Source organism: Ornithorhynchus anatinus, chromosome 15, assembly GCF_004115215.2.
Source record: "Ornithorhynchus anatinus isolate Pmale09 chromosome 15, mOrnAna1.pri.v4, whole genome shotgun sequence".
Taxonomy (NCBI): Eukaryota; Metazoa; Chordata; class Mammalia; order Monotremata; family Ornithorhynchidae; genus Ornithorhynchus; species Ornithorhynchus anatinus.
In genome coordinates this window covers 35,255-60,309 of record NC_041742.1, presented here as the reverse complement: position 1 = coordinate 60,309, position 25,055 = coordinate 35,255, and the positions used below count along the sequence as shown (strand labels likewise).

Here is a 25,055-nt window from a genome sequence, read left to right as displayed (position 1 = left end):
CAGGGCGGTGGAGGACCAGAGTGGGGGATGGCTGAGTGGAGCTGGAGGGTCCTTATCCTCCTGGCTCTGGGCACGGGGAGGTCAGCTGCCTTCCCTGTGGGCCCCTGGGCCCGCGCAGCATTGTCTTTTGCACTCCGTCTCTCTCTTTCCCTGTCAGGTCCCCGCAGCGATCCTGGAGCCAATGAGGGCGAGATTCGAGAATCACTGAATTACAAATTTCGACCTTTCTGGATCAGTCGATAGACTTTTCCCTTGCCCTCCCGACCACCCCCACCTCACTGTCTTCACCGAGGCTACTAGGTCATGTGACCCACAGCTTCTTGGGCTGAAAGGGATCTTGAGAAGTTACCCCATTGTCCTCTGGCTCCCGCCCCATCCCCCAGCTGCCACCCTGTTCCTGCCCGCATTGCCCAGCTGCTTTGTATTCCCTTCCCCGCCCGCTGTCTCGCAGAAGAGATATGGCTGGTGCTTTCCCTGGCTTCAAGCAATAGCGGAGCAGCTGTTCCCGATACGGTCTGGATTTCCACAGCCATAACCTGGGGTACCCCATGATACGGGGTACGCCTATCCCCTCGCTGCGCCAGGGAGGGAGACCGAGTTTACCCTGCCGATCCCAGACAGTGCCCAGCCGGCCCTTTGCCTCCGTCTCTCTAAAGGAAGGGACTCAGCCAGCCTCAACACACATCAGAAATTCACAATTCCCCCAGCCAGGAATTTCTGCCCAGTCTCCTGCCCACGCCGGCTCCCCTCTGTCGGCCCTCCACGCCCCCCCCCTCCACGCCCTTCCCTGGGTCCACTGACAGCATTCTGGTTGACAGGGTCTTGGAGAATTGTCGCTGCTGTAGGGGGAAAAGGCATCGTGTGATTAATTGGATGACACTGTGTTAATTGGAGTCTAATTAAATGCATATTAGATACACTAAGTTGTACAGACATCCAGAAGATGAGAATGCCTACCGACACCTTTTCTTGTGTTGTGGCTTGTGCTTGTCTAAGAGAAGGAATTGTGTGACTTTGGGGCTCCCGGCCTCAACGGAAGTGTTTGGTTTTTCAGCCCGTGAATATTCATTGGCTTCCAGAGGCCCATCCAGGGCTCTGAGTTGTTCTGCATGATTAGACTCTGAGGGAGGCCTGACTTGGGGGCCACCGGATCCCCACGTCACCTCGGAGGGTCCGGCTGCCAATGGAACTGGTCAGGGCTACCTTACTGCTCTTCGGGTCTTCTCCTCGGGGCTGGGGCAAGGGCCTGGCGGTCCTTTCCTCTCCCACCCCCAAATGGGGCAGAGAACCGAACGGGGCTAACCTTGGCCTGTGCTGCCTTGGCCAGTGCTCTGTGCCTGGAGCTAACACCTCCAGTGTTTCCTTGGCCAGTGTTGCCGTGCCTGAGGTTGCCGGGCTTGGGATTGCCATGCGTGGGGTTGCCGTGCCGAGAGCGGCCGGCCATGCTTGGAGCTACCACCTCTGATGTTTCCCTGAACTGTGGTCAGCGCTGTAACACCCGGTGCTTCCTCTGTGGTACCTTTTTCCAGGCAGATGGGTCCAGGGAAGCAGATAGCAGCAACAGCAGCTGCCGCCCCAAGCCCTTTGATTCCTGGATAATGATAATAATAATAATAATGGTATTTATTAAGGGCTTACTATGTGCCAAGCAGTGTTCTAAGTGCCAGGGTAGATAGAAGGTTATCAGGTTGTTCCTCGTGGGGCTCACGGTCTTAATCCCCATTTTGCAGATGCGGTAATGGAGGCACAGAGAATTAAAATGACACGCCCCAAGTCACACATCTGACAAGTGGCAGAGCCGGGATTAGAACCCACGACCTCTGACTCCCAAGCCCGGCCTCTTTCCATTAAGCCTCGCGATGGTGGTTGGGGGCCGTCCATTGCCCCTTCAGCCCCTTGGTGGGTCGGGCAAAAGGTATTTATGTTATTTCATCTGTGTCTGAGGGTCTCCTCTGGCCTGTCGTTCAATCCCCAGCTGTCCTGGAGAAACCTCTGGACAAGAAGGCTGGACGGAACTATGGCCCCCCAGGCACCAAGAAGCTCATCTACTTCATCGATGACCTGAACATGCCCGAAGTGGACGCGTACGGGACAGTGCAGCCTCACACCCTCCTCAGGCAGCACCTGGATTACGGCCACTGGTTTGTCCAGCCCCGTATGCCCCAATCTCAGGACCGCTCCTCGGATACAGATCCCCCTTTCCTTCTCCCGCCGACCGGTCTCATCTGGATTCAGTTTCTGGAGGGCCAGGATTTTGATTACTTACTCTATTGGACTCTTCCATGTGCTCAGTATGGGACTTTGCCTGCACAGTAAATACCACTGATGGATCGACAGGTGGAATACCTGGATATCCTCGGGCCCCGGCACCCTGGGCGCCGCTGCCAGGGTCACGAGGGGCTGCTCAATTGATCAATCTATTCATAATATTTACTGTGCGTTCACTGTGGGTGGAGCCTTTGGTAGAGTACACTAGAGGAAAACGACAAACTCCCTACCCTCCAGTATCTCACAGTCTAGTGGGGGAGATGGACACTAAAATAAATTTGGGGTGGGGGAGCACCAGAGCTTAAACCTATGGATTTAAGTGCTACTGGGAGGGTGGGAAGGAACCGGCTAATTCAAGTGCTTAGTTGGCGCAAAAGTGCTGAAGTGGCAGCAGGGTGGGGAAATAGGGTGGGGAGATGAAGATGTAATCAGGGAAAACCTCCTGGAGGAGATGGACTTGAAAGTCTCTCAAAGTCAAAAAAGGACCAAAGTCAAGTCCGTAGAAAGTCCGTAGAAAGGCTTTGAAGATGGGGAGAGGAGTGGTCAGGCCCCTCCAGACCCCTCATGGCTCCCAGGCCCTCTTTGATCCCTTGCAGGTACGACAGGAGCAAGCTGACCCTCAGAGAGATCTCGAACGTGCAGTTTGTGTCCTGTATGAACCCCACGGCCGGCAGCTTCACCATCAACCCCCGCCTGCAGGTGCACTGCGCCCCGCGGGAGGCTGCAGTGGATGGAGGGGTGGGATGGGTAGGATCCCAGGCTCAGAATCCCAATTTCCGGAATTGAGGTTGGCTGAGAACTGGGCCGGACTGAGCCTGAGGCCTGTCTATGAGGTTGGGATGGCGGAGAGCAGGCTAAGATCCCCCGGTCCAGCCTTCAGTCCTAGCACCAGTGATCCGTATTGCTGGCTCTCACAGGACTCTGAGTTCTCTCAGGAGGGGAGGGGCTCCCTTGGCCCCATGGTCACTGGGTCACTGGACGGGGAAGCCCAGAAGCGGGTGTGGAGAGGTGGTGCCTTTCCTGGGCTTAGAGGCTCTGGCACTTGGGGAATCGAAAGGGTGAGGGGGTGACTCTTTGGCCCACTTTGGGCCTAGCCCATGCCCCTGTCCCTTGAGGTATACTGCCCCGGCCCGTGTCTGGGGTGCAGATGTGCGGTGAGTGGACGACTGTCCAGTTGTTACACAGGCCAGGATGGCCCATAATCCTATGTCTCCAGGAGGATGGAGCTTGGGCAGCAGCTCTTGTTCTCATTATCTCCCTTTCTGGGGAAAGAAGGTTCTTTCTGGATTCATGCAGGAGCGAGGGACAGAGGTTGCGTGACTCTCTCCACCACGGATGGCAGGCAGTTCCGGGTTCAGCCCCGGCAGGGTCTTGGGCCTTGGTTTTGGGGAGCACCGTGCCTCTGGGCAAGTGGACTGGGCCTGCCTCAGTTTATCCCCCTGAGTAGGCAGGCTCAAGCCTGCTCCGCTTTAACCCCCGCCCTTCCGGCCCCGCACCTTGGACCTCCCCACTAACTGTGCTGCTATGCCCTGGGCTGGGCTCAGCCCTGGCCTCGGTGACCTGGAGTCGTGCAGTGATGCCCATGGCCGAGACACAACCCCAACACTTATCCCCACTCTCCCTCAGCGGCACTTCAGCGTGTTTGCCCTGTCGTTCCCGGGGGCGGATGCCCTGGCCGCCATCTACAGTTCCATCCTGACCCAGCACCTTCTTCTTGGGGCCTTCCCGCCGGCCGTGCTCCAGTCCGCCCCCCAGTTGACCAGCGTGGCCCTGGCCCTCCACCACAGGGTCGCTGCTACCTTCCTGCCCACGGCGGTCAAATTCCACTACGTGTTTAACCTGCGGGACTTCTCCCGCGTGTTCCAGGTGAGTGAGACCGGGCACTGGTGGACCAAGCCGGGGCACATGGGTTGCCTGGCGGGTGGCCCGGTGGGGCGGTGGGAAGGAATGCCCGTGGTGGGCTGTGTGCCAGGCCCACTGGCTAACTTTCTGGGACATCTTCCTGCCTCCCTCCCCTTTCCCCTGGGAGTGGGGTGGGGTGGCACCTTTGCCGAGCTTCCAGGCCACTGCTGAATAGGACTGCAGGGTTCAACCCCTGAAAGATGTCTTGTGAAGACATCCCTGCTGTCCTCAGCTCTCCTCCTCTGGTTTCTTCCCTTCCACTTTGAGCTGCACCCAAGTTTCCTGCTGACCTTGACCTTGTTGCACCTCCAGCCTCTGCCCTCTCTCCTCGTCCAAATCTCTCAAGTCCGTAGAAATCCCCCCGCCTTCCCAATCCTCTTTCTGGCTCTCTCTCTGGACTTCACCCTCCACTTCCTCTGCAGCCTCTTCTGGTGAAACCCAGTGGGTCTCTTCACTGCCTTCTTCCTACTTGGGCACTCGCTGCCTTAGATGTGAATGCCTGTCCTCTCTGGCCTTGGTTTAACCGGACCCACTCCCTCCTGGTTCTCACCCTAAACCTCTGACCGCTCCTTCTCCATGTCCAGTGCTGGTTTATCTTCTTCCTGTATTCTGTTCCCTCAGAACCCAGTTCTGGGCCACTGTCAGTAGAGTTTATTGAGTGCCTATTGGGTGCAGAGTGCTCAGAAGAGACCAAGGGCAGTGAAAGGCACAGTCCCTGCCCTTCTGGATATTTGTAGCTTAGTGGACTCTTCCCTCTCCTTTCACTTTCTGGGGAGCTTCTCCTGCTTCTCCACCCCCAACTCTCTGTGCCCGGGTCCCAAGTGTCACCTCTGACACCTCTTGCCCTGGATGCCGTGAAAGTTGATGGGCAGGAGGGCTGGGATGGTGGAGGAGGCCCCAAAGACCGGCCACTAGCCCTTGAGTTTAGCTGTCAAAGGTGACTTGATCGTTGCCATTGCCCCACCGCCGTTCTCCCAACGCTCGCCCTCTTCCCCGGTCCCCCGACCTGTGGGAGTTCTGTCGGGGCTGTCCTCGGTGTGACCTCCGTCCTCTCGACGTCACTTCCCCCAACTCCCTGGCTGTTGGCGATGCCCGTCCAGCATCGGGACAGCCGTGCCGTCCTCTGTCCGTCTGTGCAGGGCATTCTCTTCTCCACGGTCGACTGCGTCACGTCCCCCCAGGACCTGGTGAGGCTCTATCTGCACGAATCCAACAGGGTTTATCGGGATAAGATGGTGGAAGAAGAGGACATTTGCCTGTTTGACAAAATCCAGGTGGAAGCAGTGAAGAAGTTTTATGATGTGAGTTTTGCCACGGGTATGCCCTTGTTTGTGGGGGCGTGTGGGCTTGTGTATGATCTGGCTCCAACACGGGAACTGTTGACACAGCTCTAGAGTCTGCCGGTGGTGCCCCCTCCGGCCCCGGCCCCTGCCTCAGCCCCACCTCAAGCCCACCCTCAGCCCTGGCCCTGCCTCAGCTCTGGCACCACTCCAGGCCCAACCTCAACCCTGGCCCTGTTCCAGCTCAGGAGGTGTATGTAGACCCCTCCTGTGCCTACTCTCTGCCCTTCTGATTCTTTCCTACCGCCGAAGTGCTGAGGGCACTACAGTCGGCCGCAAGTGAGGCGGATAGTTGTCTCCTCCATCCCCCCTTCCCCACTCCCCTGAGCATTCGGTAAGTAAGACAGGTGTCGGGAGCCTGAGCGACAGAGGCGTGACTGCCTCCCTTGGCTGGGGGATTCTGAGATCAAAGCACTGATCACCGTTCCCTCCAGGGTGGACTGCCTAGGATCAGACCTGGGAGTAGAGGAAGGGAAGGAGGGAGGCGGCCTACTGAAGGCTGTTCTTCTGGCTCCTCCTGCCACTTGGGGCGGGGTCCCCCTCCCCAGTCCTCGGGCATCTCAATCCAGGCCCTGGCACGGGCCTTTCCGCTCAGTCGTGCCCGAGGACGAGGGTCCCGTGTGTCCCACCAGGGCGTCGACGAGACCCTGGCACAGGCCCGCAATCTGAACGTGTTCTGCCACTTCGCCGATGGGACGGGGGAGCCCAAGTACATGCCAGTGCCGACGTGGGAACGACTGACCCAGACCCTCACGGAGGCCCTGCAGAGTCACAATGAGGTCAACGCAGCCATGGACCTGGTCCTCTTTGAGGATGCCTTGTGCCACGTGTGAGTCCGTGCCCTCGGTCGCTCTGAAAACCCTGCTTTCCTCCTGGCCCCGGGCCGGTGGGCCCCGACTCAGCAGGCCCATGGGCCGGGCAGGCGTATGCAGTCGTGAGGCGAGGGCGCCCGCCGCACGCCGCCCGTACGAGCCCCCGAGGGGGGTCAGGAGGCTGGGGTGGTGTGGGGCTGCCTCGGCCCTGTCCCTCGGCTTCCCGACCGGCTGCAGCCAGCGTTTCTGCCCTGCTGTCCCAGGGCTTCCGCCGGTCAGAACGGGGCTCTCACCGGTCGGTGCCAGCGGCCTGTAGTCGCTGTGTGGTCAGGGCTGCGTGGAGGATAGGTGGAAGGCAGTTGTGCCCCAGCTTTCGGCACCCCAGTCAGAGATAAGTGGTTTGGCTTGGGGCAAGTGTCTGCGGGGTCTGCTCGGGGCCTGGCTGCGGGGCCTCCTGGCTAGTGGTGCCACGGTCACCGTCCTACTCACGTCGGCAGGAAGCTGAAACTCCAGCTCCCTCAGGGAATCGATAGCTCTTGCAAGTGGCCACCAGAGGCCCGTTTGTGCCTGGTGGCTTCACAGGTGCCCAAGAGCACCCTCATACACCTCCCTTCCCACACTGACCCTCACACGCCGCTAGGAGAAGTAGCGTGGCAAAGTGGATAGAGTCCGGGCCTGGGAGTCAGAAGGACCTGAGTTCTGATCCTTCTCTGCCACATTCATTCATTCAATAGTATTTATTGAGCGCTTACTATGTGCAGAGCACTCTTTTAAGCGCTTGGAATTTACAAATCGGTAACAGATTGAGACAGTTCCCTGCCCTTTGACGGGCTTACAGTCTAATTGACGGGCTTACAGTCTAATCACATGTGTGATCTTGGGCAAGTCACTTGACTTCTCTGTGCCTCAGTTGCTCATCTGTAAAATGGGGATTGATGCTGTGAATCCCATGTGGGATATGGATTATGACTAGTATGATTATCTTATATTTACCCCAGTGCTTAGTACAGTGCTTGATACGTAATAAGCGCTTAACAAATACCCTTGTTTTTACACCATCCACCCCCCTCCCACACACACAATTATTCATTTCTGAAGATGACATCATCTGAGGGTAAAAGTCCTGTCCATTTGGGTGCATGTGGCCAAAAAGACCTTAGTGTACCGGACAGCCCACTCGGTCCTCTGTGCTGTGCTGATGCATGTGACCCATCCAGGGCCTGGCCCTGCTTTCTCAATGACTTCCTGGCATCCCCACCTGTATAAAGGCTCATTCCTGGAGAGGAGAACGGCTATTCCCATTGCGGCCATTCCAGAATGCCAGGGGATCAGGGGACCCGGTTTCTGGGGCTGGCAGGCACAGCACATGGGCACCTCTTCTCGGGCCACATCCATCGCCCAGGGATATTCTCTGCGGAGGGAAGATGAGCTGGTGGGAGGGAGGCAGGCAGGCAGTCTCCTCCCTCAGACTTGCTCATCGCCAACATGAGCGGGCCGGCGCCAGCAGAACTGCCGCACTTCCAGCTGATGCTTGAGATCATCGCTTCGCACCCACTTGTCCCCACTCCGAGGCCAGGCTCGCACCTCGCCATACAGGGTTGCGGTCCTGGGTGCAGCTCGTGTCTTGCACCTCAACTGGATGCTCCCAAGCACTCAGTGCAGGCCTTGAGCCCAGCAGGTGCTTGATCAATGCCATGGAGTACTCGTTTGATCGAGAGTCCAGTGGCCGGTGCAGAGGGTGTGTGTCTGGCATGGTCCCTTCATTCCGAGACCTTTCAAGAGGGGTTTGTCTCCTGGGGGAGATTGTGTTCCCTCACGTATGAGTGTGTGTGTGTTTCTGTGTGTACACGCATGTGGGCTCATCTCTTTCTCCCCCTCCATGTGTGTGTCCTGCCTCCCTCCTCGCATGCCCGGTGAACCCCAGTCGGTCGTGGGGTGCCAGGCCGGTGGCTCAGTGGTTCAGTTTCCTTGCAGCTGTCCCACCCTCCGCCTCAGGGACAGCCCAGGGGGCTGCGGGACGCACTCTGGCCCGGAGGTAACAGGGGACCGGGGTGACCGTCCACCACGCCTGGCCCTCTAGATGCCGGATCAACCGCATCCTGGAGTCGCCGCGGGGCCACGCCCTGCTGGTCGGAGTCGGGGGCAGCGGGAAACAGAGTCTCAGCAGGCTGGCCGCGTTCATCAGCTCCTTGGAGGTATTCCAGATCACCCTGCGGAGAGGCTACGGCATTCCCGACCTCAAGGTGAGAGGAGCCCAAGGGAACTAATGCTCCCTCGTCCGGGATCCCTGGCTGGGAGAGTCGGGTGGGAATCCCGGTGCTTCTGGGACTAAGCTCGGCTGTTCGGACGCATCGCCGTCCGGCCCTGGGCCCTGGTGTCGCCTGACCCCTCGGGTGGACACAGACGGTGACCCGGTCACTTCCATCCTGGCTGCTGCCTCTCAGCGCCCTGATGCTGCCCGATCCCTCGGGTAGACCCGGTCAGCTCCGTCCTGGCCGCTGCCCCTCAGGACTCTGGTGCCATCTGACCCTTATGACATTTCAGGCGGATCTGTCGAGCCAGTGCCTCAAGGCTGGAGTGAAGAACACCGGCGTCATGTTCCTCATGACCGATACGCAGGTGGCCGATGAGCGCTTCTTGGTTCTGGTCAATGATCTCTTGGCAACCGGTAAGAGTCTGGCCACACCTCCCATCCTCCTCACCGCTTTCGGGAACGCCGGTGGCAGGATCCGCTGGTGGGGTTCAAAGCCGGACTCCATCGTGGTGACCAAGCGGAGACGGGGGCCCCGGCAGGGATCGGGCCCCAGCCAGGCTACTCATTCAGTACTGTAGTGTGGGCTACCCTCCCTCTGACCCTCCCATCCCGGTCTCTCCTTGGCCTTGTCCTCTTGTCCTCCCCTTAGGCCCTGCCACATAGCTCTTGCATTCACATCTGTGGGAGATGATGGGTGGCAGGGACAGAGGCTCCAGGTCAGCTGAGCCTCCCCTGTGTCTGGCCCCTGTACGGCAGAGTTGCCAGGGGAAGGCTGCCTAGGAGTGACATGGGCTCCGCTGTCTCCTAGGTGAAATTCCAGACCTCTTCTCCGACGAAGAGGTCGAGAACATCATCGTCGGTGTGAGAACCGAAGCCAGGAACCACGGTCTGGGGGAGAGCCGTGAGGCCTGCTGGGAATTCTTCATCGACCGCATCAGGAGGCAGTTGAAGGTAGAGGCTTGGCGCCCATTTCTCCCACCTTGTCGGCCTGCCCCGGCCACTCGAGTCACAGAGGGGCAGGGGCGGACCTGTCGGCGGCAGGAGCCGACCCTGAGCTGGGCACCTGGCGAGGGAGTTGAACATCTGGACTCTTTTGCCCCTGGGCCTGCAATCTCGGGGGAGTGAGAAGAACCAGAATTAGGTCCCAGGATCCTTGCCTCCCACTTTGAGAACTGTGGCGGGGTGTGGGGCCTTGCTAAGTTTTAGGTAAGATACTGGCCGGTCTCGCCAGGCTTTCTTCTGAGGTGTGCAGTACAACGAAGTACCCGGAACCCCCCACGGGGGTGGGGGATGGGTGGAGGCGGTGGCAGAGCAGGTACCGGAATTCTGGGATACATGGTCTGGCTCCTCCCCAGTGGGTCCTCATGGTCCGCATGGCGTCCGATGGGAATGGAGGTGAGGGGAAGGTGTTGGGGTGGCCTGTCTGTTCCTGGACTGAGAAGGGGTGGGGACTGAGTGTGGTGAGGCCCCTCCTCGGCACCGGCTTCTGGGAGAAGCCATGAGGAGTGGACCTGGAAGACCACCTGTCTGTCGGGAGACAGTCTCCGGCTCTTAACGTCTGTCCAGCTGCCTCCTCTTTGCCCTTTTTCTGACCTCTGTCTTTTCCCCACTTTTGCTCCCCTTTGGACCTCACCTACTCTCAGCTCTCCCAGCCCTCCCTTTTCTGGCGTCCCCAAAAGACCCCTATTCTCTTCATCATCCCTCCTCCTAAATAAATCAGTGGTGTTTACTGACTGCCTACTGTGTGCCGAGCACCATACTAGGCGCTTAGGAAAGAACAATATAGTAGAATTGACAGAAATGTTCCTTGCCCAGACAGAGCACTAAAATAGGTGACATACAGAGGAATGGGAAAGTATAAGGATATGTACACAAGTGCTGTGGGCTGAGAGTGGGGTGAATATCAGGAACTCAAAGGCTCGAGATCCAAGTGCAGAGGGGATGCAGAAAAGAGGGCAGGTAGGAGAAATGAAGGCTCAGTAAGGGAAAGCCTCTTGGAAGGGCTGTGATTTTAGTAGGGTTTTGACGGTGGGGATCAGTCAGTCAGTCAATCACCTGTATCTATTGAGCACTTATTGGGGGCACTACACCATGCTACGCACGTAGGAGAGTAGAATATAAGAGTTGGTAGACGCGGGGAGAATGACATTAATATAAATAAACTAAGCGCTGTGGGGTGGAAGGAGGGGTTCAAATCCAAGTGCAAGGGAGACACAGAAGAGAGTTGGAGAAGAGGAAACGAGGGCTTAGGGAAGGACTCTCAGAGGAGGTGTGCTTTTAATAAGGCTTTGAAAGTGGGGAGAGTGATCCTCTGTCATTTATGAAGAGGCAGGGAGTTCTAGGCCAGAAGCAGGACGTGGGCGACAGGTTGGTAGCGAGATAGACGAGATTGAGGTACAGTGAGTGTGTTGCCATTAGAGGAGCAAAGTGTGAGGGCAGCGCTCTACTAGGAAATCAGGGAGGTAAGGGAGGAGGGAGCAAGCTGATTGAGTGTTTTAAAGTTTGTGGTAAGGAGTTTCTTTTTGAAGCAGAGTTGGATGGGCAATCGCTGGAGGTTCTCAAAGAGTGGAGAGATGTGGCCTGGATGATGGGGAGACACGAGGTCTGTTGGATCTGAGCGGAGAGGGAGTTCCAGGCCGAAGGGTGGATGTGGTCAGAGGGTTGACAACAAGATAGGTGAGATTGAGGCGGAGTGAGTAGGTTGGAGTTCGAGGAACCAAGTGTAGAGGTTGGCTTGAGGTGGGAAAGCAGCAAGGTAAGATTGGAGGGGGCCTTATCGGGAGATTGTCTTAAAGCCGGTGATGAGGAATTTCTGTTTTTGGCAGAGGGGATGGGCGGCCGTTGGAGATTTTTGAGGAGTGTGGAGATGAGGACTGAGCCTTTTAGGAAAATGATCTGGACAGCAGAGTGAAGGACCGGAGAGGGGAGAGACAGGAGGCGAGGAGTTCAGCAAGGAGACTGATAAAGTGGTTGAGGCAGGATATGATAGCTTGGATTAGTGTGATTGCAGTTTGGTTGGTGAGGGAGAGGCTGATTCTCGAGATGTTGTTAAGATAGTATCGACAGGATTTGGCGACAGATTTACTGTGCCGGTTGAATGAGAGATGTGAGTTGGGGATAACGCAAGGGTTGAGGGTGTGTGAGATGGGGAGGATGGTGGTGTTGTCTACTGTGATGAGAAAGTTAGGGGTAGGACTTGCAATTCTCCCATCTCTATCCCCTCTCTCCATCACTTTACCCTGCCTCTGCGCTGCCCTTGCATTCCTCCTTTGCTCATTTGAGCCTAGCCTATCCCCATTTTACAGATGGGGAGACTGAGGCCCCGAGAGGTCCACGGATTTGTGCAAAGTCCCACAGCAGACCAGGGAGTACCTTGGACTGGAATTCAGATCCCCTCACTCCAACCTCATGCTGTGGCCTCTCGAACTCCGCCGTGGGGCCTCGCGGACCCAGTTCTAAGGCCCCGCCGGCCACCCAGCCCCTCCCCCTGTGCCGCAGCGCTCTCGCCCTCTGCAGGTGGTGCTCTGCTTCTCCCCAGTGGGGACCCAGCTGAGAGTTTGCGGCAGAAGATTCCCGGCCATCGTGAACTGCACGGCCATCGACTGGTTTCACGAGTGGCCGCGGGCGGCCCTGGAGTCGGTCAGCCTGCGCTTCCTGCGGGACACGGAGGGCATCGAGGTGCGGGGGCGACCGGTGGGGGGTCGGAGGGCCGGGCCGAGTGAGGGCCTCCTCGAGGCGGAGGGAGCGAGGAGGCCACATCCTTCCGGGGTCGGGCCCCGAGTGTCCCAGGCTTCCCCTCGGGGGTAGACTTCTGGCACCTCTCTCGTTGCAGGCCTCGGCAAAGGAGTCGATCAGCAAGTTCATGGCATTCGTGCACACGAGCGTCAACGCGATGTCGCAGTCCTACCGGAGCGGTGAGCGACGCTACAACTATACCACCCCCAAGTCCTTCCTGGAGCAGATCCGCCTCTACCGGAACCTCCTGCGCAAGAACGGGCGGGAGCTGACCTCCAAGATGGAGAGGCTGGAGAACGGGCTGCAGAAGCTGCACAGCACCTCCGCCCAGGTCGTCCCGGACCGGGGCCTCCACTGTGGGGCAGTCGGTGGGGAGGGGCTGCGTGGGGAGGCGGGGCCGGGGCAGCCTCTCCCTCCACCCGCGTGGCCCACTGCATGCAGTGTTGGAAGCCGCAGGGGTTTTGTTGGGGGCACCGCCATCCGTGGAAGCGTCGTCTCGGGCGCCTGTGTCCTTTTGGGGGCGGTCATGACCTTGGGTCTCGGTTGGGCACTGGGGCTGGGGCGGCGGCCCAGAAGTCGGCCGGATGCTGGGGGTCGTAGGGGGCGTTGGTGGCGGGCGGCGGCGGGGATCGGGCGAAGCGCTGCGGTTTCCGGCGGCCGGGGTTTTTTCATTCCAGCCGGGGAGGTGCCCCCGCTCACCTGTTTCTCACACCACAGGTGAGTGACCTGAAGGCCAAGCTGGCGGCCCAGGAGGTGGAGCTGAGGCAGAAGAACGAGGACGCCGACAAGCTGATCCAGGTGGTGGGCGTAGAAACGGAAAAGGTGAGCCGGGAGAAGGCCGTGGCCGACGGAGAGGAGCAGAAGGTGGCCCTCATCGCCCGGGAAGTCCGGCAGAAGCAGGTGGACTGCGAGGAAGACCTGGCCAGGGCCGAGCCGGCCCTCGCTGCTGCCCAGGCGGCGCTCCACACCCTCAACAAGGTATTGAGCGATGGTATCGACTGAGCGCTTACTGTGTTCTGAGCATTGTACTAAGTGCTTAACATCTGTGATAGGATGGTAGATTTCCTGCCCCCCCGGGGCGGCCACGGTGGCAGTTTGCCCGGCAGTGTGTGTCAAGACAGCGATGGTGTGATGATGGTGTTGGCGGTGGTCCTGGCGTGCCGATGTGGGCGGTGGTCAAGGCGGTGGTGAAGTGGAGAGTGGCGAGCTGGGTGGTGGGGGTGGTGACGGCGATGGGTGCCTCCATCGGGACCCCCCCATGGTGCTGCCAGGGGTGAGGGGACCGGGCCTAAAGTCTTTGGCCAGGCGTTAACTGGAGTTGCCATCAGGGAATCCCTCCGATCCACACCTGCAGCAGGTGTTTTCCCCTGGTCTCCTGCTGATACCCGGCCAAAGCTCACCCAGGCCTGTTCCATCCCAGGCAAGAGGGTCACTCTGGGCAGAGAACTGAGGCAGGAGGTAGCTGGGGAGAACCTTCCTGCCTGCCCACGCGTCCCCTTTCTTAGGTTATTTCCAATACTTCTGGGAGTGGTGACATCTCCCAGGATAGAATATGCCATCGGGAAGGAAGGCGGGCTACTCTCTGCACATCTTTCCTCTGGGAAGTCTGAAGGACGCGATTCCAGTGACCACCCTGGGATCCTGAGGGCTGGATGTTTATTATTATTATTATTATTATTATTATTCAGTTAGTATTATTATGGTACTTTTTAACTGCTCACTGTAGGCCAAGCACGGGCTTGGGAGCCAGAGGTCAAGGGTTTGAATCCTGGCTCTGCCACCTGTCAGCTGTGTGACTGTGGGCAAGTCACTTAACTTCTTTGTGCCTCAGTTACCTCATCTGTAAAATGGGGATTAAGACTGTGAGCCTCATGTGGGACAACCTGATTACCCTGTATCTACCCCAGAAAGGTGCTCTGCACATAGTAAGCGCATAACAAATACCAACATTATTATTATTATTATACAAGTTAAACAGGTTGGACACAGGGACTTTTTAATCCCCATTTTGCAGATTTTTAATGAGTGGCATTAAAATCCCCATTTTTAATCCCACATTTTAATCCTCATTTGACAGCTTAGTTAACTGAGGCCCAGAGCAGTTAAGTGACTTGCCCGAGGTCACGCAGCAGACAAGCGGTGGAGTCGGGATTAGAACCCAAGTCCTCCCGACTCCCGGACCTGTGCCGTATCCATTTTGCCCAGGAGAGTCTTAATTAGGGGCTGGGTGCCGTTCAGCCACCGGAGGGTTTACCACCTGGACACGCCGCAGCCACTCGGGTGCCACGCCGCTCCCGTTCCGGGAGTCCGTGTAGCTGAGCGTTGGGCCCGTCGCCCACCAACCGGGATCCCTGGGGCTGGCTACGGTGGGTCGAGGGCGGGCCGCTTCTGCCGACGCCCGCACCTCCTCTTTCAGAACAACCTGACAGAGCTCAAGTCCTTCGGCACCCCTCCTCTGGTCGTCAGCAACGTCACCGCGGCCGTGATGGTGCTGTTGGCTCCGGGAGGGAAGGTGCCGCGAGACCGCAGCTGGAAGGCCGCCAAGGTGGCCATGGCCCGGGTGGATGGCTTCCTGGATTCGTTGACCGGCTTCGACAAGGAGAACATCCACGAGAACTGCCTCCGAGCCATCCAGCCGTACCTGCGCGACCCGGAGTTCAACCCCGATTTCGTCAGGTCCAAGTCCTCGGCGGCGGCTGGCCTGTGCTCCTGGGTGGTGAACATCGTGCGCTTCCACGAGGTCTTCTGTGACGTGGAGCCCAAGCGCCAGGCACTGAGCAGAGCCAACCTCGACCTGGCCGCGGCCCAGGAGAAGCTCGACGCCATTAAAGGCCGGGTCGCGGTAGGTGACCGGGGCCCTCCAGCTGGCCGCAACCTCCCCGGACCCAGAGTCGCGGAGAGCCTCTTCCTGCCCGACGCACGTGTGCCCCGGTGCAACCACCCACGCTCCCCACTCCTGACACACATGTGCTCCTACCCCACACCCAGTGCGTGTGTGTGCGTGCACACACGCACGCACACACACGTGTGCACTTGCACAGTGGGAGAAAAAGTGTTTGGGGTCCTGGAGTAGCCCTGGGTTGGTTCAGTGCTGTTCTCCAGGCCTGAGGTTTGGTGCCGGGTTTGAAGGGGTGGTAATTCATGCATTCATTCAATAGTATTTATTGAGTGCTTCCTACGTGCAGAGCACTGTACTCAGCGCTTGGAATGTACAAATCGGCAACAGATACTGTCCCTGCCCATTGACGGGCTTGCAGTCTAATCGGGGGAGACGGACGGACAAAAACAATACTAATAGTATTAACACGTGTGGAGCTAATGATAATGATAAGAGTGTTAGCAGCTAATAATGATCATAATAACGATAATAGAATGGTTCCGCGGGGAGCCGTTGAGAAGAAGAAGGTTGGCTATCCGGAGCCAAGAAGACAGATGAGCGTGGCCCACCTGTCGGACGCCTCCTCTCCGCCGAGCCCCGTCCCGAGGGCCGGGCCGGAGCGGGGCCAGACGGTCGGGTCCCCGTCGTACGGAGGAGGGTACTGAGGCACGGGCCCGGAGGCCACCGTGCCCGGGGGCGCCCGTCGGGGCGGTGACGGGATCTGGGCCGAGGGCCGGCCATGGGCCGGGCCCGTCTCTCGTGGCGCCGTCCCCTCCCTGGTGGTCACTATGGCACTCCGCGCGCCGGAAGCACTGACCTCTAATGACCTATAATGTCAGGATTTAGAATCACCTACACCCCAGTGGCTGCTTTTGCTCCAGGCACAGGTTGGAGACATGGATGGCATCCCCCTGCCACCCCACACAGCCTCACTGCCCCTTCCCCAGCTTTGTAGGTCTCCAACCTCTCCCCGGCCGGGGCCCTTGAGTTTGAATCTTAGTACTCTGCGCACAGTAAGCACTGAATAAATACGATTGAATGAATGGAGTTCCGTTCCATGGCTCTGTCCCACGGCTCTGCCTCACAGCTTCTGAATGAGAACCTGGCGAAACTCACAGCCAAGTTTGAAATGGCCACGGCGGAGAAAGTCCGATGTCAGCAAGAAGCGGAGGCAACTGCCTGCACCATTGCCCTTGCAAATCGCCTGGTGAGTCTCTGCCCAGAGCTTCCTTTCCTCCCGTGATTGGATCCGGTCAGGGACCCGGAACGCACTTAGCCCGGGGACCCACCCCCTCCCGCCCCGCCTGCACCAAGCATGTTAGAACGAGCGGCCGCACGGGAAATGTCGTAGGGCAGAGCGTGTGTCTGAGCAGTAAATCCGAGGCGTCTGGGGGTGTGGCAACCTTGTAGCTGGCTGGGAATGTTTACAGACAGACAAACGCACAGCCAGGGGTTCAAGTCGAAGTACACGTGTGTGTGTATATGCCTGTGTGTTTCCCTAGCGAGGGAAGTAAGTTGTTGGAGAGGGCCTCTGTTGTGGGATTTGGCTGGGTTGGGCTGGGACGTGAGCAGTATGATCCCAAACCAGCAAGGCTCTGGGTGTGAGCTCTCTGCCGGTAGGTCTTCTACCTGCCGCTCGCTGCCCTGGAGCTCCTTCCCGCAGCCTGGGGCTCTGGCTGTCATGCCCACCCAGTGGCTGCCGTCCCCACATCCTCCTAACCTGGCTGTCTCTCAGCCCCCCTGCAGGAGACCCAAATGATGGGCTCTGTCAAAGAAGACGAGCTCTTTCACATACACACATGTTTGTGTGCGTGTGCACGCGCACACACACACACACACACACACTGTAGTGTGTGAGCCTGGGCCCACAGGTGGGGCTCTGCAGGGTCAGCAGTGTGAATGGGGCCATCCCCCTGCTTACTGTCCACGCCCCACCCACCCTCCCACCTTCTTCCCCTTGCCTGCTCTCTACCTGGCCGGGGCCATCCCCTGGGGATGTCAGTGGGTGACAGTTCCGCTCCAGGGACTGACTTCCCTCTGGGTCGGGTCGGGTTCTGCAGTTGGTATCCTTGGTTGACAAGCGAATAGGGTCACGGAATGGGGTGAGGGAACCCTGGGACTCAACGTGCTCTCTTGGGAACGTTAGGTCGGAGGGCTGGCCTCAGAGAACGTGCGGTGGGCAGAAGCAGTGGAAGGCTTCAGGCGGCAGGAGCGCACCCTGTGTGGTGACGTCTTACTCGTCACTGCCTTCGTCTCCTACCTGGGCTACTTCACCCGGAAATACCGCCAGAGCCTCCTGGATGGTGCCTGGAGGCCATACCTCAGCCAGCTACAGGTGGGCGCAGACTCGAGGGGACGTCAGCCGACAGCTGGTCGGTCTCTTCGTCCTGTGTGCCGTGCTTTCCCCCATCTGGCGTGCCCTGTGTTCCACCTTTGCTCTGCATGTTGTGAGTTCCCCCTTGTCCCCACATCCCCGCCTGTCCCTCGCGACCTCTCCCATCCGCCGTGTCTCCTTCTGTGCCCCGCATTCCCCCACCCACTCCCTGCCATTCCACACCCCGCATTCCCTCCACTCCTCCTCTATTTTCTCCATATCCCCTCCTCCCTACATCTCCCCTCTTCTAGGTCCCGATCCCCATCAGCCCTGCCCTGGACCCCCTGGAGATGCTAACCGACGGGGCCGACCTCGCCACGTGGCAGAATGAGGGTCTCCCGGCGGACCGCATGTCCGTGGAGAATGCCACCATCCTCACCAGCTGTGAGCGCTGGCCGCTCATGGTGGACCCCCAGCTGCAGGGAGTCAAGTGGATCAAGAACAAGTATGGCGAGTCCCTTCGGGTGACGCAGATTGGCCAGAAAGGGTAGGTGCAGATGGGTGCCCTCCGAGTGGACGGGCGGGCGGGCCACTTCTTGTCCCACTGAATGGTTGCCTGCCTTTCTCTCGGATCGTTCCCCCCTAGCCTTGCCCCTTTGCACCCCTGCCCCATTTCCTGTGGGCACTGCTCTTGGCACCCGAGTGGTATTTCCATTGGCACGGCTGGCACACATCGCAGGAGGTGCCAGAGAACTAGCCAGGGTCAGCCGTGTGCTCTGGGAATTGGTCTTGGCACTGATACTTCACTCGATCAGTCGGTCACATTTTTTGAGTGCTTACTGTGAGGAATACTGTACTGAGCTCTTGGGAGAGTACAGTATGACAGAGTTGGTAGATGTGTTCCTTGCCCACAGAGAGCTCACAGTCTTGACAGGGTGACAGACGTTAATATGTATAAATAAATAACGGGTAAGTACATAAGTGCTGTGGGACTGAGGAAGGGGTGAATAAAGGGTGCAGGTCCAAAGGCAACACAGTAGGGAGGGGGGAAGAGGAAATGAGAACTTATTCGGGCAAGACCTCTCAGAGGAGATGTGCTTTTAATAAATATTTTGAAGGTGGGGAGAGTAATGGTCAGTCGGATATGAAGAGGGAGGGCATTCCAGGCTAGAGGCAAGAAATGGGCGAGTGGTCGGCGGCGGGATAGATGGGATCGAGGTACAGTGAATAGGTTGGCGTTAGAGGAGTCAAGTGGGCAGTCTGGATTGTAGGAGGAAACCAGGGAGGTGAGGGAGGAGGGGCCAAGGTGATCTTAGCACTTGAAAGCTGATGGTAAGGAGTTACTGTTCGATGAGGAGGTGGATGGGCAACCACTGGAGGTTTTTGAGGAGCGGGGACATACGGACTGAACATTTTGTAGAAAAAAGTACTCTGGGCGGCAGAGTGAAGTATGACCTGGAGTGGGGAGAGACAGAAGGCAGGGAGATCAGTGAGGAGGCTGATGCAGTAATCCAGGAGGAGTAGGATATGTGCTTGAATGAATGTGGTAGCCATTTGGATGGATAGAAGAAGGTGGCAAACCCCCCGCCAGGATCGGATCTCTCTTTCCGTGCCTTCTGCTGGGGGGGCGGGCTGCCGCTGGCCTTCGGATAGCTTCTCCAGGACACCCCAACCCCCGGCCCCACACCCAGGTACCTGGACACCATAGAGCAAGCCTTGGCCTCTGGTGATGTGGTGCTTATTGAAAACATGGAGGAGACGGTGGACCCGGTGCTGGCCCCGCTGCTGGGAAGAGAAACTATTAAGAAAGGAAGGTAAAACCTCGCATCCGGGCCCGAGGGGCCAGATGATGGGGAGGGAAGGATTTGGAAGCAAGAACCGGCACCGCCCTGCCTTCTCGGCTTCCCGGGGGGAGGTCGGGGCCCTTGTACCCGCTCCAACCTGGTATTGGGAGTTGAGGGGGAGGGAGGCAACATCCCCAAATCCCCATCCTTGGGCCGGAGGCATCAGCATGGGCTCTCGGTGAGCTGGTTCCCGAGGCTCCGGTCTGGCCACTGAGTATTGTTGCCGTCCAGAAAGGAGGGGCCCCTCTCCCTGACCCTTGCCCCGGCCCCCGGGCTCAACTCTGAGCCTGCCTGGTTCATTTGCCCTGGCCACTTGCAGGTACATTAAGATCGGAGACAAGGAGTGCGAGTATAATCCCCAGTTCCGCCTCATTCTTCACACCAAGCTGGCCAACCCCCACTACCAGCCCGAGCTGCAGGCCCAGGCCACCCTCATCAACTTCACTGTGACCAGGGATGGCCTGGAGGACCAGCTGCTGGCTGCGGTGGTCAGTCTGGAGCGGCCAGACCTGGAGGAGCTCAAAGTAAGTCACTGGGGAAGCTCAGCATCCAGAGCAGGTGCAGTGGTCTCTTGGGTGGTCCCCGCACTTGTCCAGTAAACACCCGGCACTAGTCCAGTAAATACAATTGATTGATTTGTCAGAGCAGGGGGCCATCATCTCTTGCTTTTGGGGACTCTCTGATAGAGAAGGGGCATCTCGTCTTTGCCCATAGGCTGCCCTGGATTTCTCAAGAAAGGTGTCTCTGAGGCAGGGGCCGGACGGGATAGCAGGGGATTGGCAGAGGGAGGTGAAAATCCGGCTTTCTTCCCGGCTCTGTGGCCACACCAGCCTGAGTAATAATGTTGGTATTTGTTAAGCGCTTACTATGTGCAGAGCACTGTTCTAAGCGCTGGGGTAGACAGGGGAATCAGGTTGTCCCATGTGGGACGCACAGTCTTCATCATTTTACAGATGAGGGAACTGAGGCACAGAGAAGTGAAGTGACTTGCCCACAGTCACACAGCTGAGAAGTGGCAGAACTGGGATTCGAACCCATGACCTCTGACTCCAATGCCCGTGCTCTTTCCACTGAGCCACGCTGCCCAGTCACGACCTTCCGTCTCCCCCGACCCCGCCTTCCCTCACACCCCTGACATGCCTAGTAAGAAGCAGCGTAGCCTAGCGTATAGAACACAGACCTGGGAGTCAGAAAGTCCAGGGTTCTAATCCCAGCTCTGCCATTTTTTTTTTGTTAAGCACTTTCGTATTTGTTAAGCACTTACTAGGTGCCAGGCACTGTACTAAGTCCTGGAGTAGATAGAAGCTAATCAGGTTGAACACAGTCCAAGTCCCACTTGGGGCCGAAAGTCTTAATCCCCATTTTACAGATGACGTAACTGAGGCACAGAGAAGTGAAGTGACTTGCCCAAGGTCTGGGAAGAAAAACATCATAGACTCTGCATTGTGCTGGGGAAGTTTATGTCTGAGACAAATTATTTACTCCTAGTGCTCCTTCCAGCACTAGCAGGGAGAGATGGTTGAGTGGCAAAGAGTCCCCTCCAGTCAAAGCCAGCTCAACTCCCAGCAATATAGGGTTTCTTTATATACTGTTGGTATAGCATTCGTAATGATCAGAAGAAAACAATAGAAATCATGTATTGTCTGCTGTGTGACCTTGGGCAAGTCAATTCTCTGTGCCTCAGTTACCTCATCTGTTAAATGGGGACTAAGACCGCGAGCCCCATAAGGGACAGGGCCTGTGTCTACTCTGATTTGCTTGTATTTGCCCCAGCGCTTAATATAGTGCAATGCACATGGTAAGCGCTTAACAAATACCATTAGTATTATTATCTGGTGGTAGATCACCCTCTGCCCAAGGAGGGACCAGGGGTAAATTGAGGCATCGCCTGCTGAGCGAGTAAATGGGATGCGATGAGAAGTCCAAAGTGACCCCGTTGGCGGGGCCTGGAGACTCTGCCTGGAAAAGTTACCCCGCTGGCGGGGCCTGCCCTGACCAGTCTCCCGAAACCGGCTTTGGCAGTTGGAGCTGACCACCCAGCAGAATGGGTTTAAAATCACCTTGAAGACCCTGGAGGATTCCTTGCTGTCCCGACTGTCCTCTGCGTCGGGGAGCTTCCTAGGGGACACGGTTTTGGTGGAGAATCTGGAGGTCACCAAGCAGACGGCTGCAGAAATACAAGCCAAGGTAAAACCCGAGCTAGAACCCGGGATCGGGGGAATGGCCTGAGTGGGTCTTGTCGACCTCAGATCCCAGCTCTCCCTCAGCTTCAGCTCAGAGGTGGTCTGACGAGTTGGGGTTGCGGGGAGGGAGAGGGAGGTGTCCTGAGGGGTAGAAGCCCCCCCTTCCTCCTGCATCTTCCAGGACTAATGAGCATGAACTCCCTCTCAAGGGAGAGGTGCTGCCCATCCTGCACCTAATCTTGGTCTGTCACGGTTGGATGGTTATCCTTCCATCCTAGTGCACAGGGAACTTAGTACACTGCTCTGCACTCGGCAGGAGGCTAGTAAATTCTACTGATGGATCGACGGATGGGCCGCCAGCACTTCCCGTGTTCTTCCTTTGTCTCATTGTCCCAAGAATGCTAAGATCTTCTGGGATTCCCCCTGCAGGGATTCTCCCTGCCAGCTGGGGGGACAGGACTCGGTGGGTGGAGATGGGTGGGCGGGGCAGGATGGGGTTGACCAGCCATGTGGGGTCTGGCTGGGCAGGAGAGTCTGGATTGGGCAGGATGGGCAGGACAGGGCAGGGACAGCAGGAAAAGGCTGGGTTTTCTCCATGAAGCACACACTTCCCCTTATTCACTAGGTCCAGGAGGCCAAAGTGACCGAGGCAAAGATCAATGAAGCCCGAGAAAGTTACCGGCCGGTGGCAGCCCGGGCCTCTCTGCTCTACTTCATTATGAACGACCTCAGCACCATCCATCCCATGTACCAGTTCTCCCTGAAGGTGACGATGTGCGAGTCGGGATCGGAGCGTTTGGGGACGTCAGATCCACCCTAGCAGGAGCGTTTCTACCCCAGATGATGGACAAGGGTCGAGGGCTCGTTGGGAGGTTGGAGATGGGGAGGCGGGGGGCGGCAGCTGGCTGCGTGAGTCGGGGGGTGACTGGGGAGGTGACTGAGTGGTTGAATGGGTGGCTGGCTGGGGAGGTGGCTGACTGGGTGAGTGGGTTGAATAGGTGAATGGGTCGGTATGTGGGGCAGTGGATGGATGCCTGGGGAGGTGTCTGGCCGGGCGGCCACCTGGGTGATTGGGTTGGTGGGTAGATGGGTGGATGGGTGAATCTTTGAGTTGGTGTATGGATGGCTCTGCTGCTGTGATGGTTAAACTTTTCTTTAGCTTGATGGCGGCATCTGTACATATAGAGGTGCCTGCCACTCCTTCCCTGTGCTCCCCCCCTAAGTGCCCAGAGACTGGGAAGCCAGGGGGCAAGCTGGGATCACTCCCACCCTCAGCTCCAAGCACTTATGTACATGTCAAAATTAATTAATTTTAATGTCTGCCTTTCCCTCTAGGCTGTGAGCTCCTTGTGGGCAGGGATTGTGTCTAACAAGTTTGTTATATTGTACCCTCTTAAGCGCTTAGTACAGTGCTCTGCACACAGTAAGCGCTAAGTGAATACCATCGATCGATCGATTCCCGCCAACTACGGGGCTAGGGTACTATTTTGCCCAGTGACCATTTCCCGCCCTCCAAGGGGCAGGGAGCGTATGGCCGACTCACCCCACCACCCGCCGCCACAGGCGTTCAGCGTTGTGTTCCGCAAGGCGGTGGCCCGCGCGCCTCCTGACCAGAGTCTCCAGCAGAGAGTGGCCAATCTGATGGACAGCATCACCTTCTCCGTGTATCAGTACACGGCCCGAGGGCTCTTTGAGTGCGACAAGCTGACCTACACAGCCCAGCTCACTTTCCAGGTGAGCCAAGGGCCGGGACCAAGCCAGCAGTATTTTTTTTGATGGTACTCGTTAAGTGTTTATGTGCCAGACACTATGCTAAACACTGGGGTGGATACACGCTAATCAGGTTGTACCAACAAGGTAGCGGTTTGGATAGAGAGGAAAGGGCGGATCTTGGCGATGTCGTGAAGGTGAGACCGGCGGGTGACGGATTGGATGTGTGGGGTGAATGAGAGAGAGGAGTCAAGGATGACACCACAGTTGCGAGCTTGTGAAGGATGGTAGTGCCATCCAGTGATGGGAAAGTCGGGGAGAGGACAGGGTTTGGGAGGGAAGATAAGGAGCTCAGTCTTGGACAGGTTGAGTTTTAGGTGGCGGGCAGACATGCGGGCGGAGATGTCCTGAAGGCAGGACGAGATAAAAGCCTGGAGGGAGGGAGAGAGAGGGAGAGAGAACAGGGGAGGAGATGTAGATTTGGGTACCCTTCCTGCCTATCCACTCTCTTCTCACTGCATCCCAGCTCTCACTCTCCAGTTCCCACAAATTCATCTTCTCACTGTGCCTCGTTCTTGATTCTTCTGCCGACCAGGCCGTGCCCTCTCTCCAAGTAGCAGCCTCCCTCTTGTCATCTTTTTTTGCCTGTACCACTTTGTTGATAGTGTTTACCCACTAGGTGATGTGAACACTGTAGTAGTATTTATTGAGAGCTTGTTTTGTCTTGCCTGAGCACTGTACTAAGCACTGGCGTTCTTCCTCCGCTCTGTAAATTATGTCTATCTCCCTAGCGAGACTTTAAGTTCCTCAAGGTCAGCCATCATTGCTCCTATTGGTCTCTCCCAAGTGCGTAGCCCAGAGTAAGTGCTTAGTTTGTTGTATTGACTGATTTTCCCAGGGTCGAGCAATGAAATATGAGGAGGGTCAGGGGAAAGGAGAGGAGGCAAGGAGAGGAGTGGAGGAGGGGATGTTTGCTCACCCCTCTCCCGCGGGTCAGGGAGCGGGAAGGGCTTCCCTTCGCAATGGTGGGTTGCATTAGAGAGGCTGCTGCCGGTTCCATCACCCCAGGGAGTGAAGAGTGTTGGGGAGAGGGAGGGGGAAGAAGGGGAGAGGTCTTTTCCTAAAGGAAGAAAGAGGAGAGATGGGGATAGGATCAGGGAAACCAGCAACGGGGAGACCGTGAGCCGGGGGGGCCGGGGGACTAAAACCGTCGGGCGCGCTGGGTTAGCCTGTGACCGTGAAGGGAGCAGAAGCCTCCGGAGGTGGTCTGCCCACCCCCCCCCGGTTCTCCTGTGCCCTCCACCCCAGGGGTTGGGGTGGCATAGTGATCTTGGCAGGGTCCTGGAATGGGCGGGCAGGTCTGAGTATAGGGCATCTGCAGGACCTGCAGGCTACCTGCTCCAGGAATTCAGTGCCTCTTTCCCATTACAGATTCTCCTACAGATCCAGGAAATCAACGCTGTGGAGCTGGACTTCCTCCTCCGGTACCCAGCCCAGCCCGGGGCCACAAGCCCAGTGGACTTCCTGTCCCACCAGTCCTGGGGTGGCATCAAGGTTCGCTCCCGTGGCCCTGGAATAACCTTCTAAGCCTTCAGGGGACTTCCCTCGTGCCAGAAATATAAACAACCAGAACCCTCAGAGAGCAGCAAACTGAACAAGGAGTCCATAGCAGGCAGGCTCAGTGGGTGGGGCCAGGCCTTGAGAGCCACCTGGGCTTTGAGCATCACTCATTCAAATGGTGGTACGTACTGAGTCTCTGCTGTGTGCAGAGTGCTATGGTAAGTGCTTGAGAGAGTCCAGTAGATGCAGATGACA

At 57.6% G+C, this 25,055-nt stretch overlaps 1 protein-coding gene across 1 annotated transcript in view; it reads left to right on the top strand.

Moving 5' to 3' along the window:
- Window positions 1-25,055, top strand: part of LOC100089249 (dynein heavy chain 9, axonemal-like) — an 87,747-nt gene that overhangs the window by 41,910 nt on the left and 20,782 nt on the right. Inside the window, 21 exon segments of the mRNA XM_029079882.1 lie at window positions 1,976-2,141; window positions 2,865-2,967; window positions 3,895-4,134; window positions 5,310-5,471; window positions 6,143-6,339; window positions 8,403-8,565; window positions 8,867-8,990; window positions 9,385-9,527; window positions 12,093-12,254; window positions 12,409-12,642; window positions 13,029-13,289; window positions 14,728-15,153; window positions 16,277-16,396; window positions 17,336-17,524; window positions 17,815-18,050; window positions 19,195-19,317; window positions 19,667-19,871; window positions 21,370-21,534; window positions 22,156-22,296; window positions 23,094-23,264; window positions 24,672-24,794. Of these exon segments, the coding sequence (XP_028935715.1) occupies window positions 1,976-2,141; window positions 2,865-2,967; window positions 3,895-4,134; window positions 5,310-5,471; window positions 6,143-6,339; window positions 8,403-8,565; window positions 8,867-8,990; window positions 9,385-9,527; window positions 12,093-12,254; window positions 12,409-12,642; window positions 13,029-13,289; window positions 14,728-15,153; window positions 16,277-16,396; window positions 17,336-17,524; window positions 17,815-18,050; window positions 19,195-19,317; window positions 19,667-19,871; window positions 21,370-21,534; window positions 22,156-22,296; window positions 23,094-23,264; window positions 24,672-24,794 (3,854 nt within the window).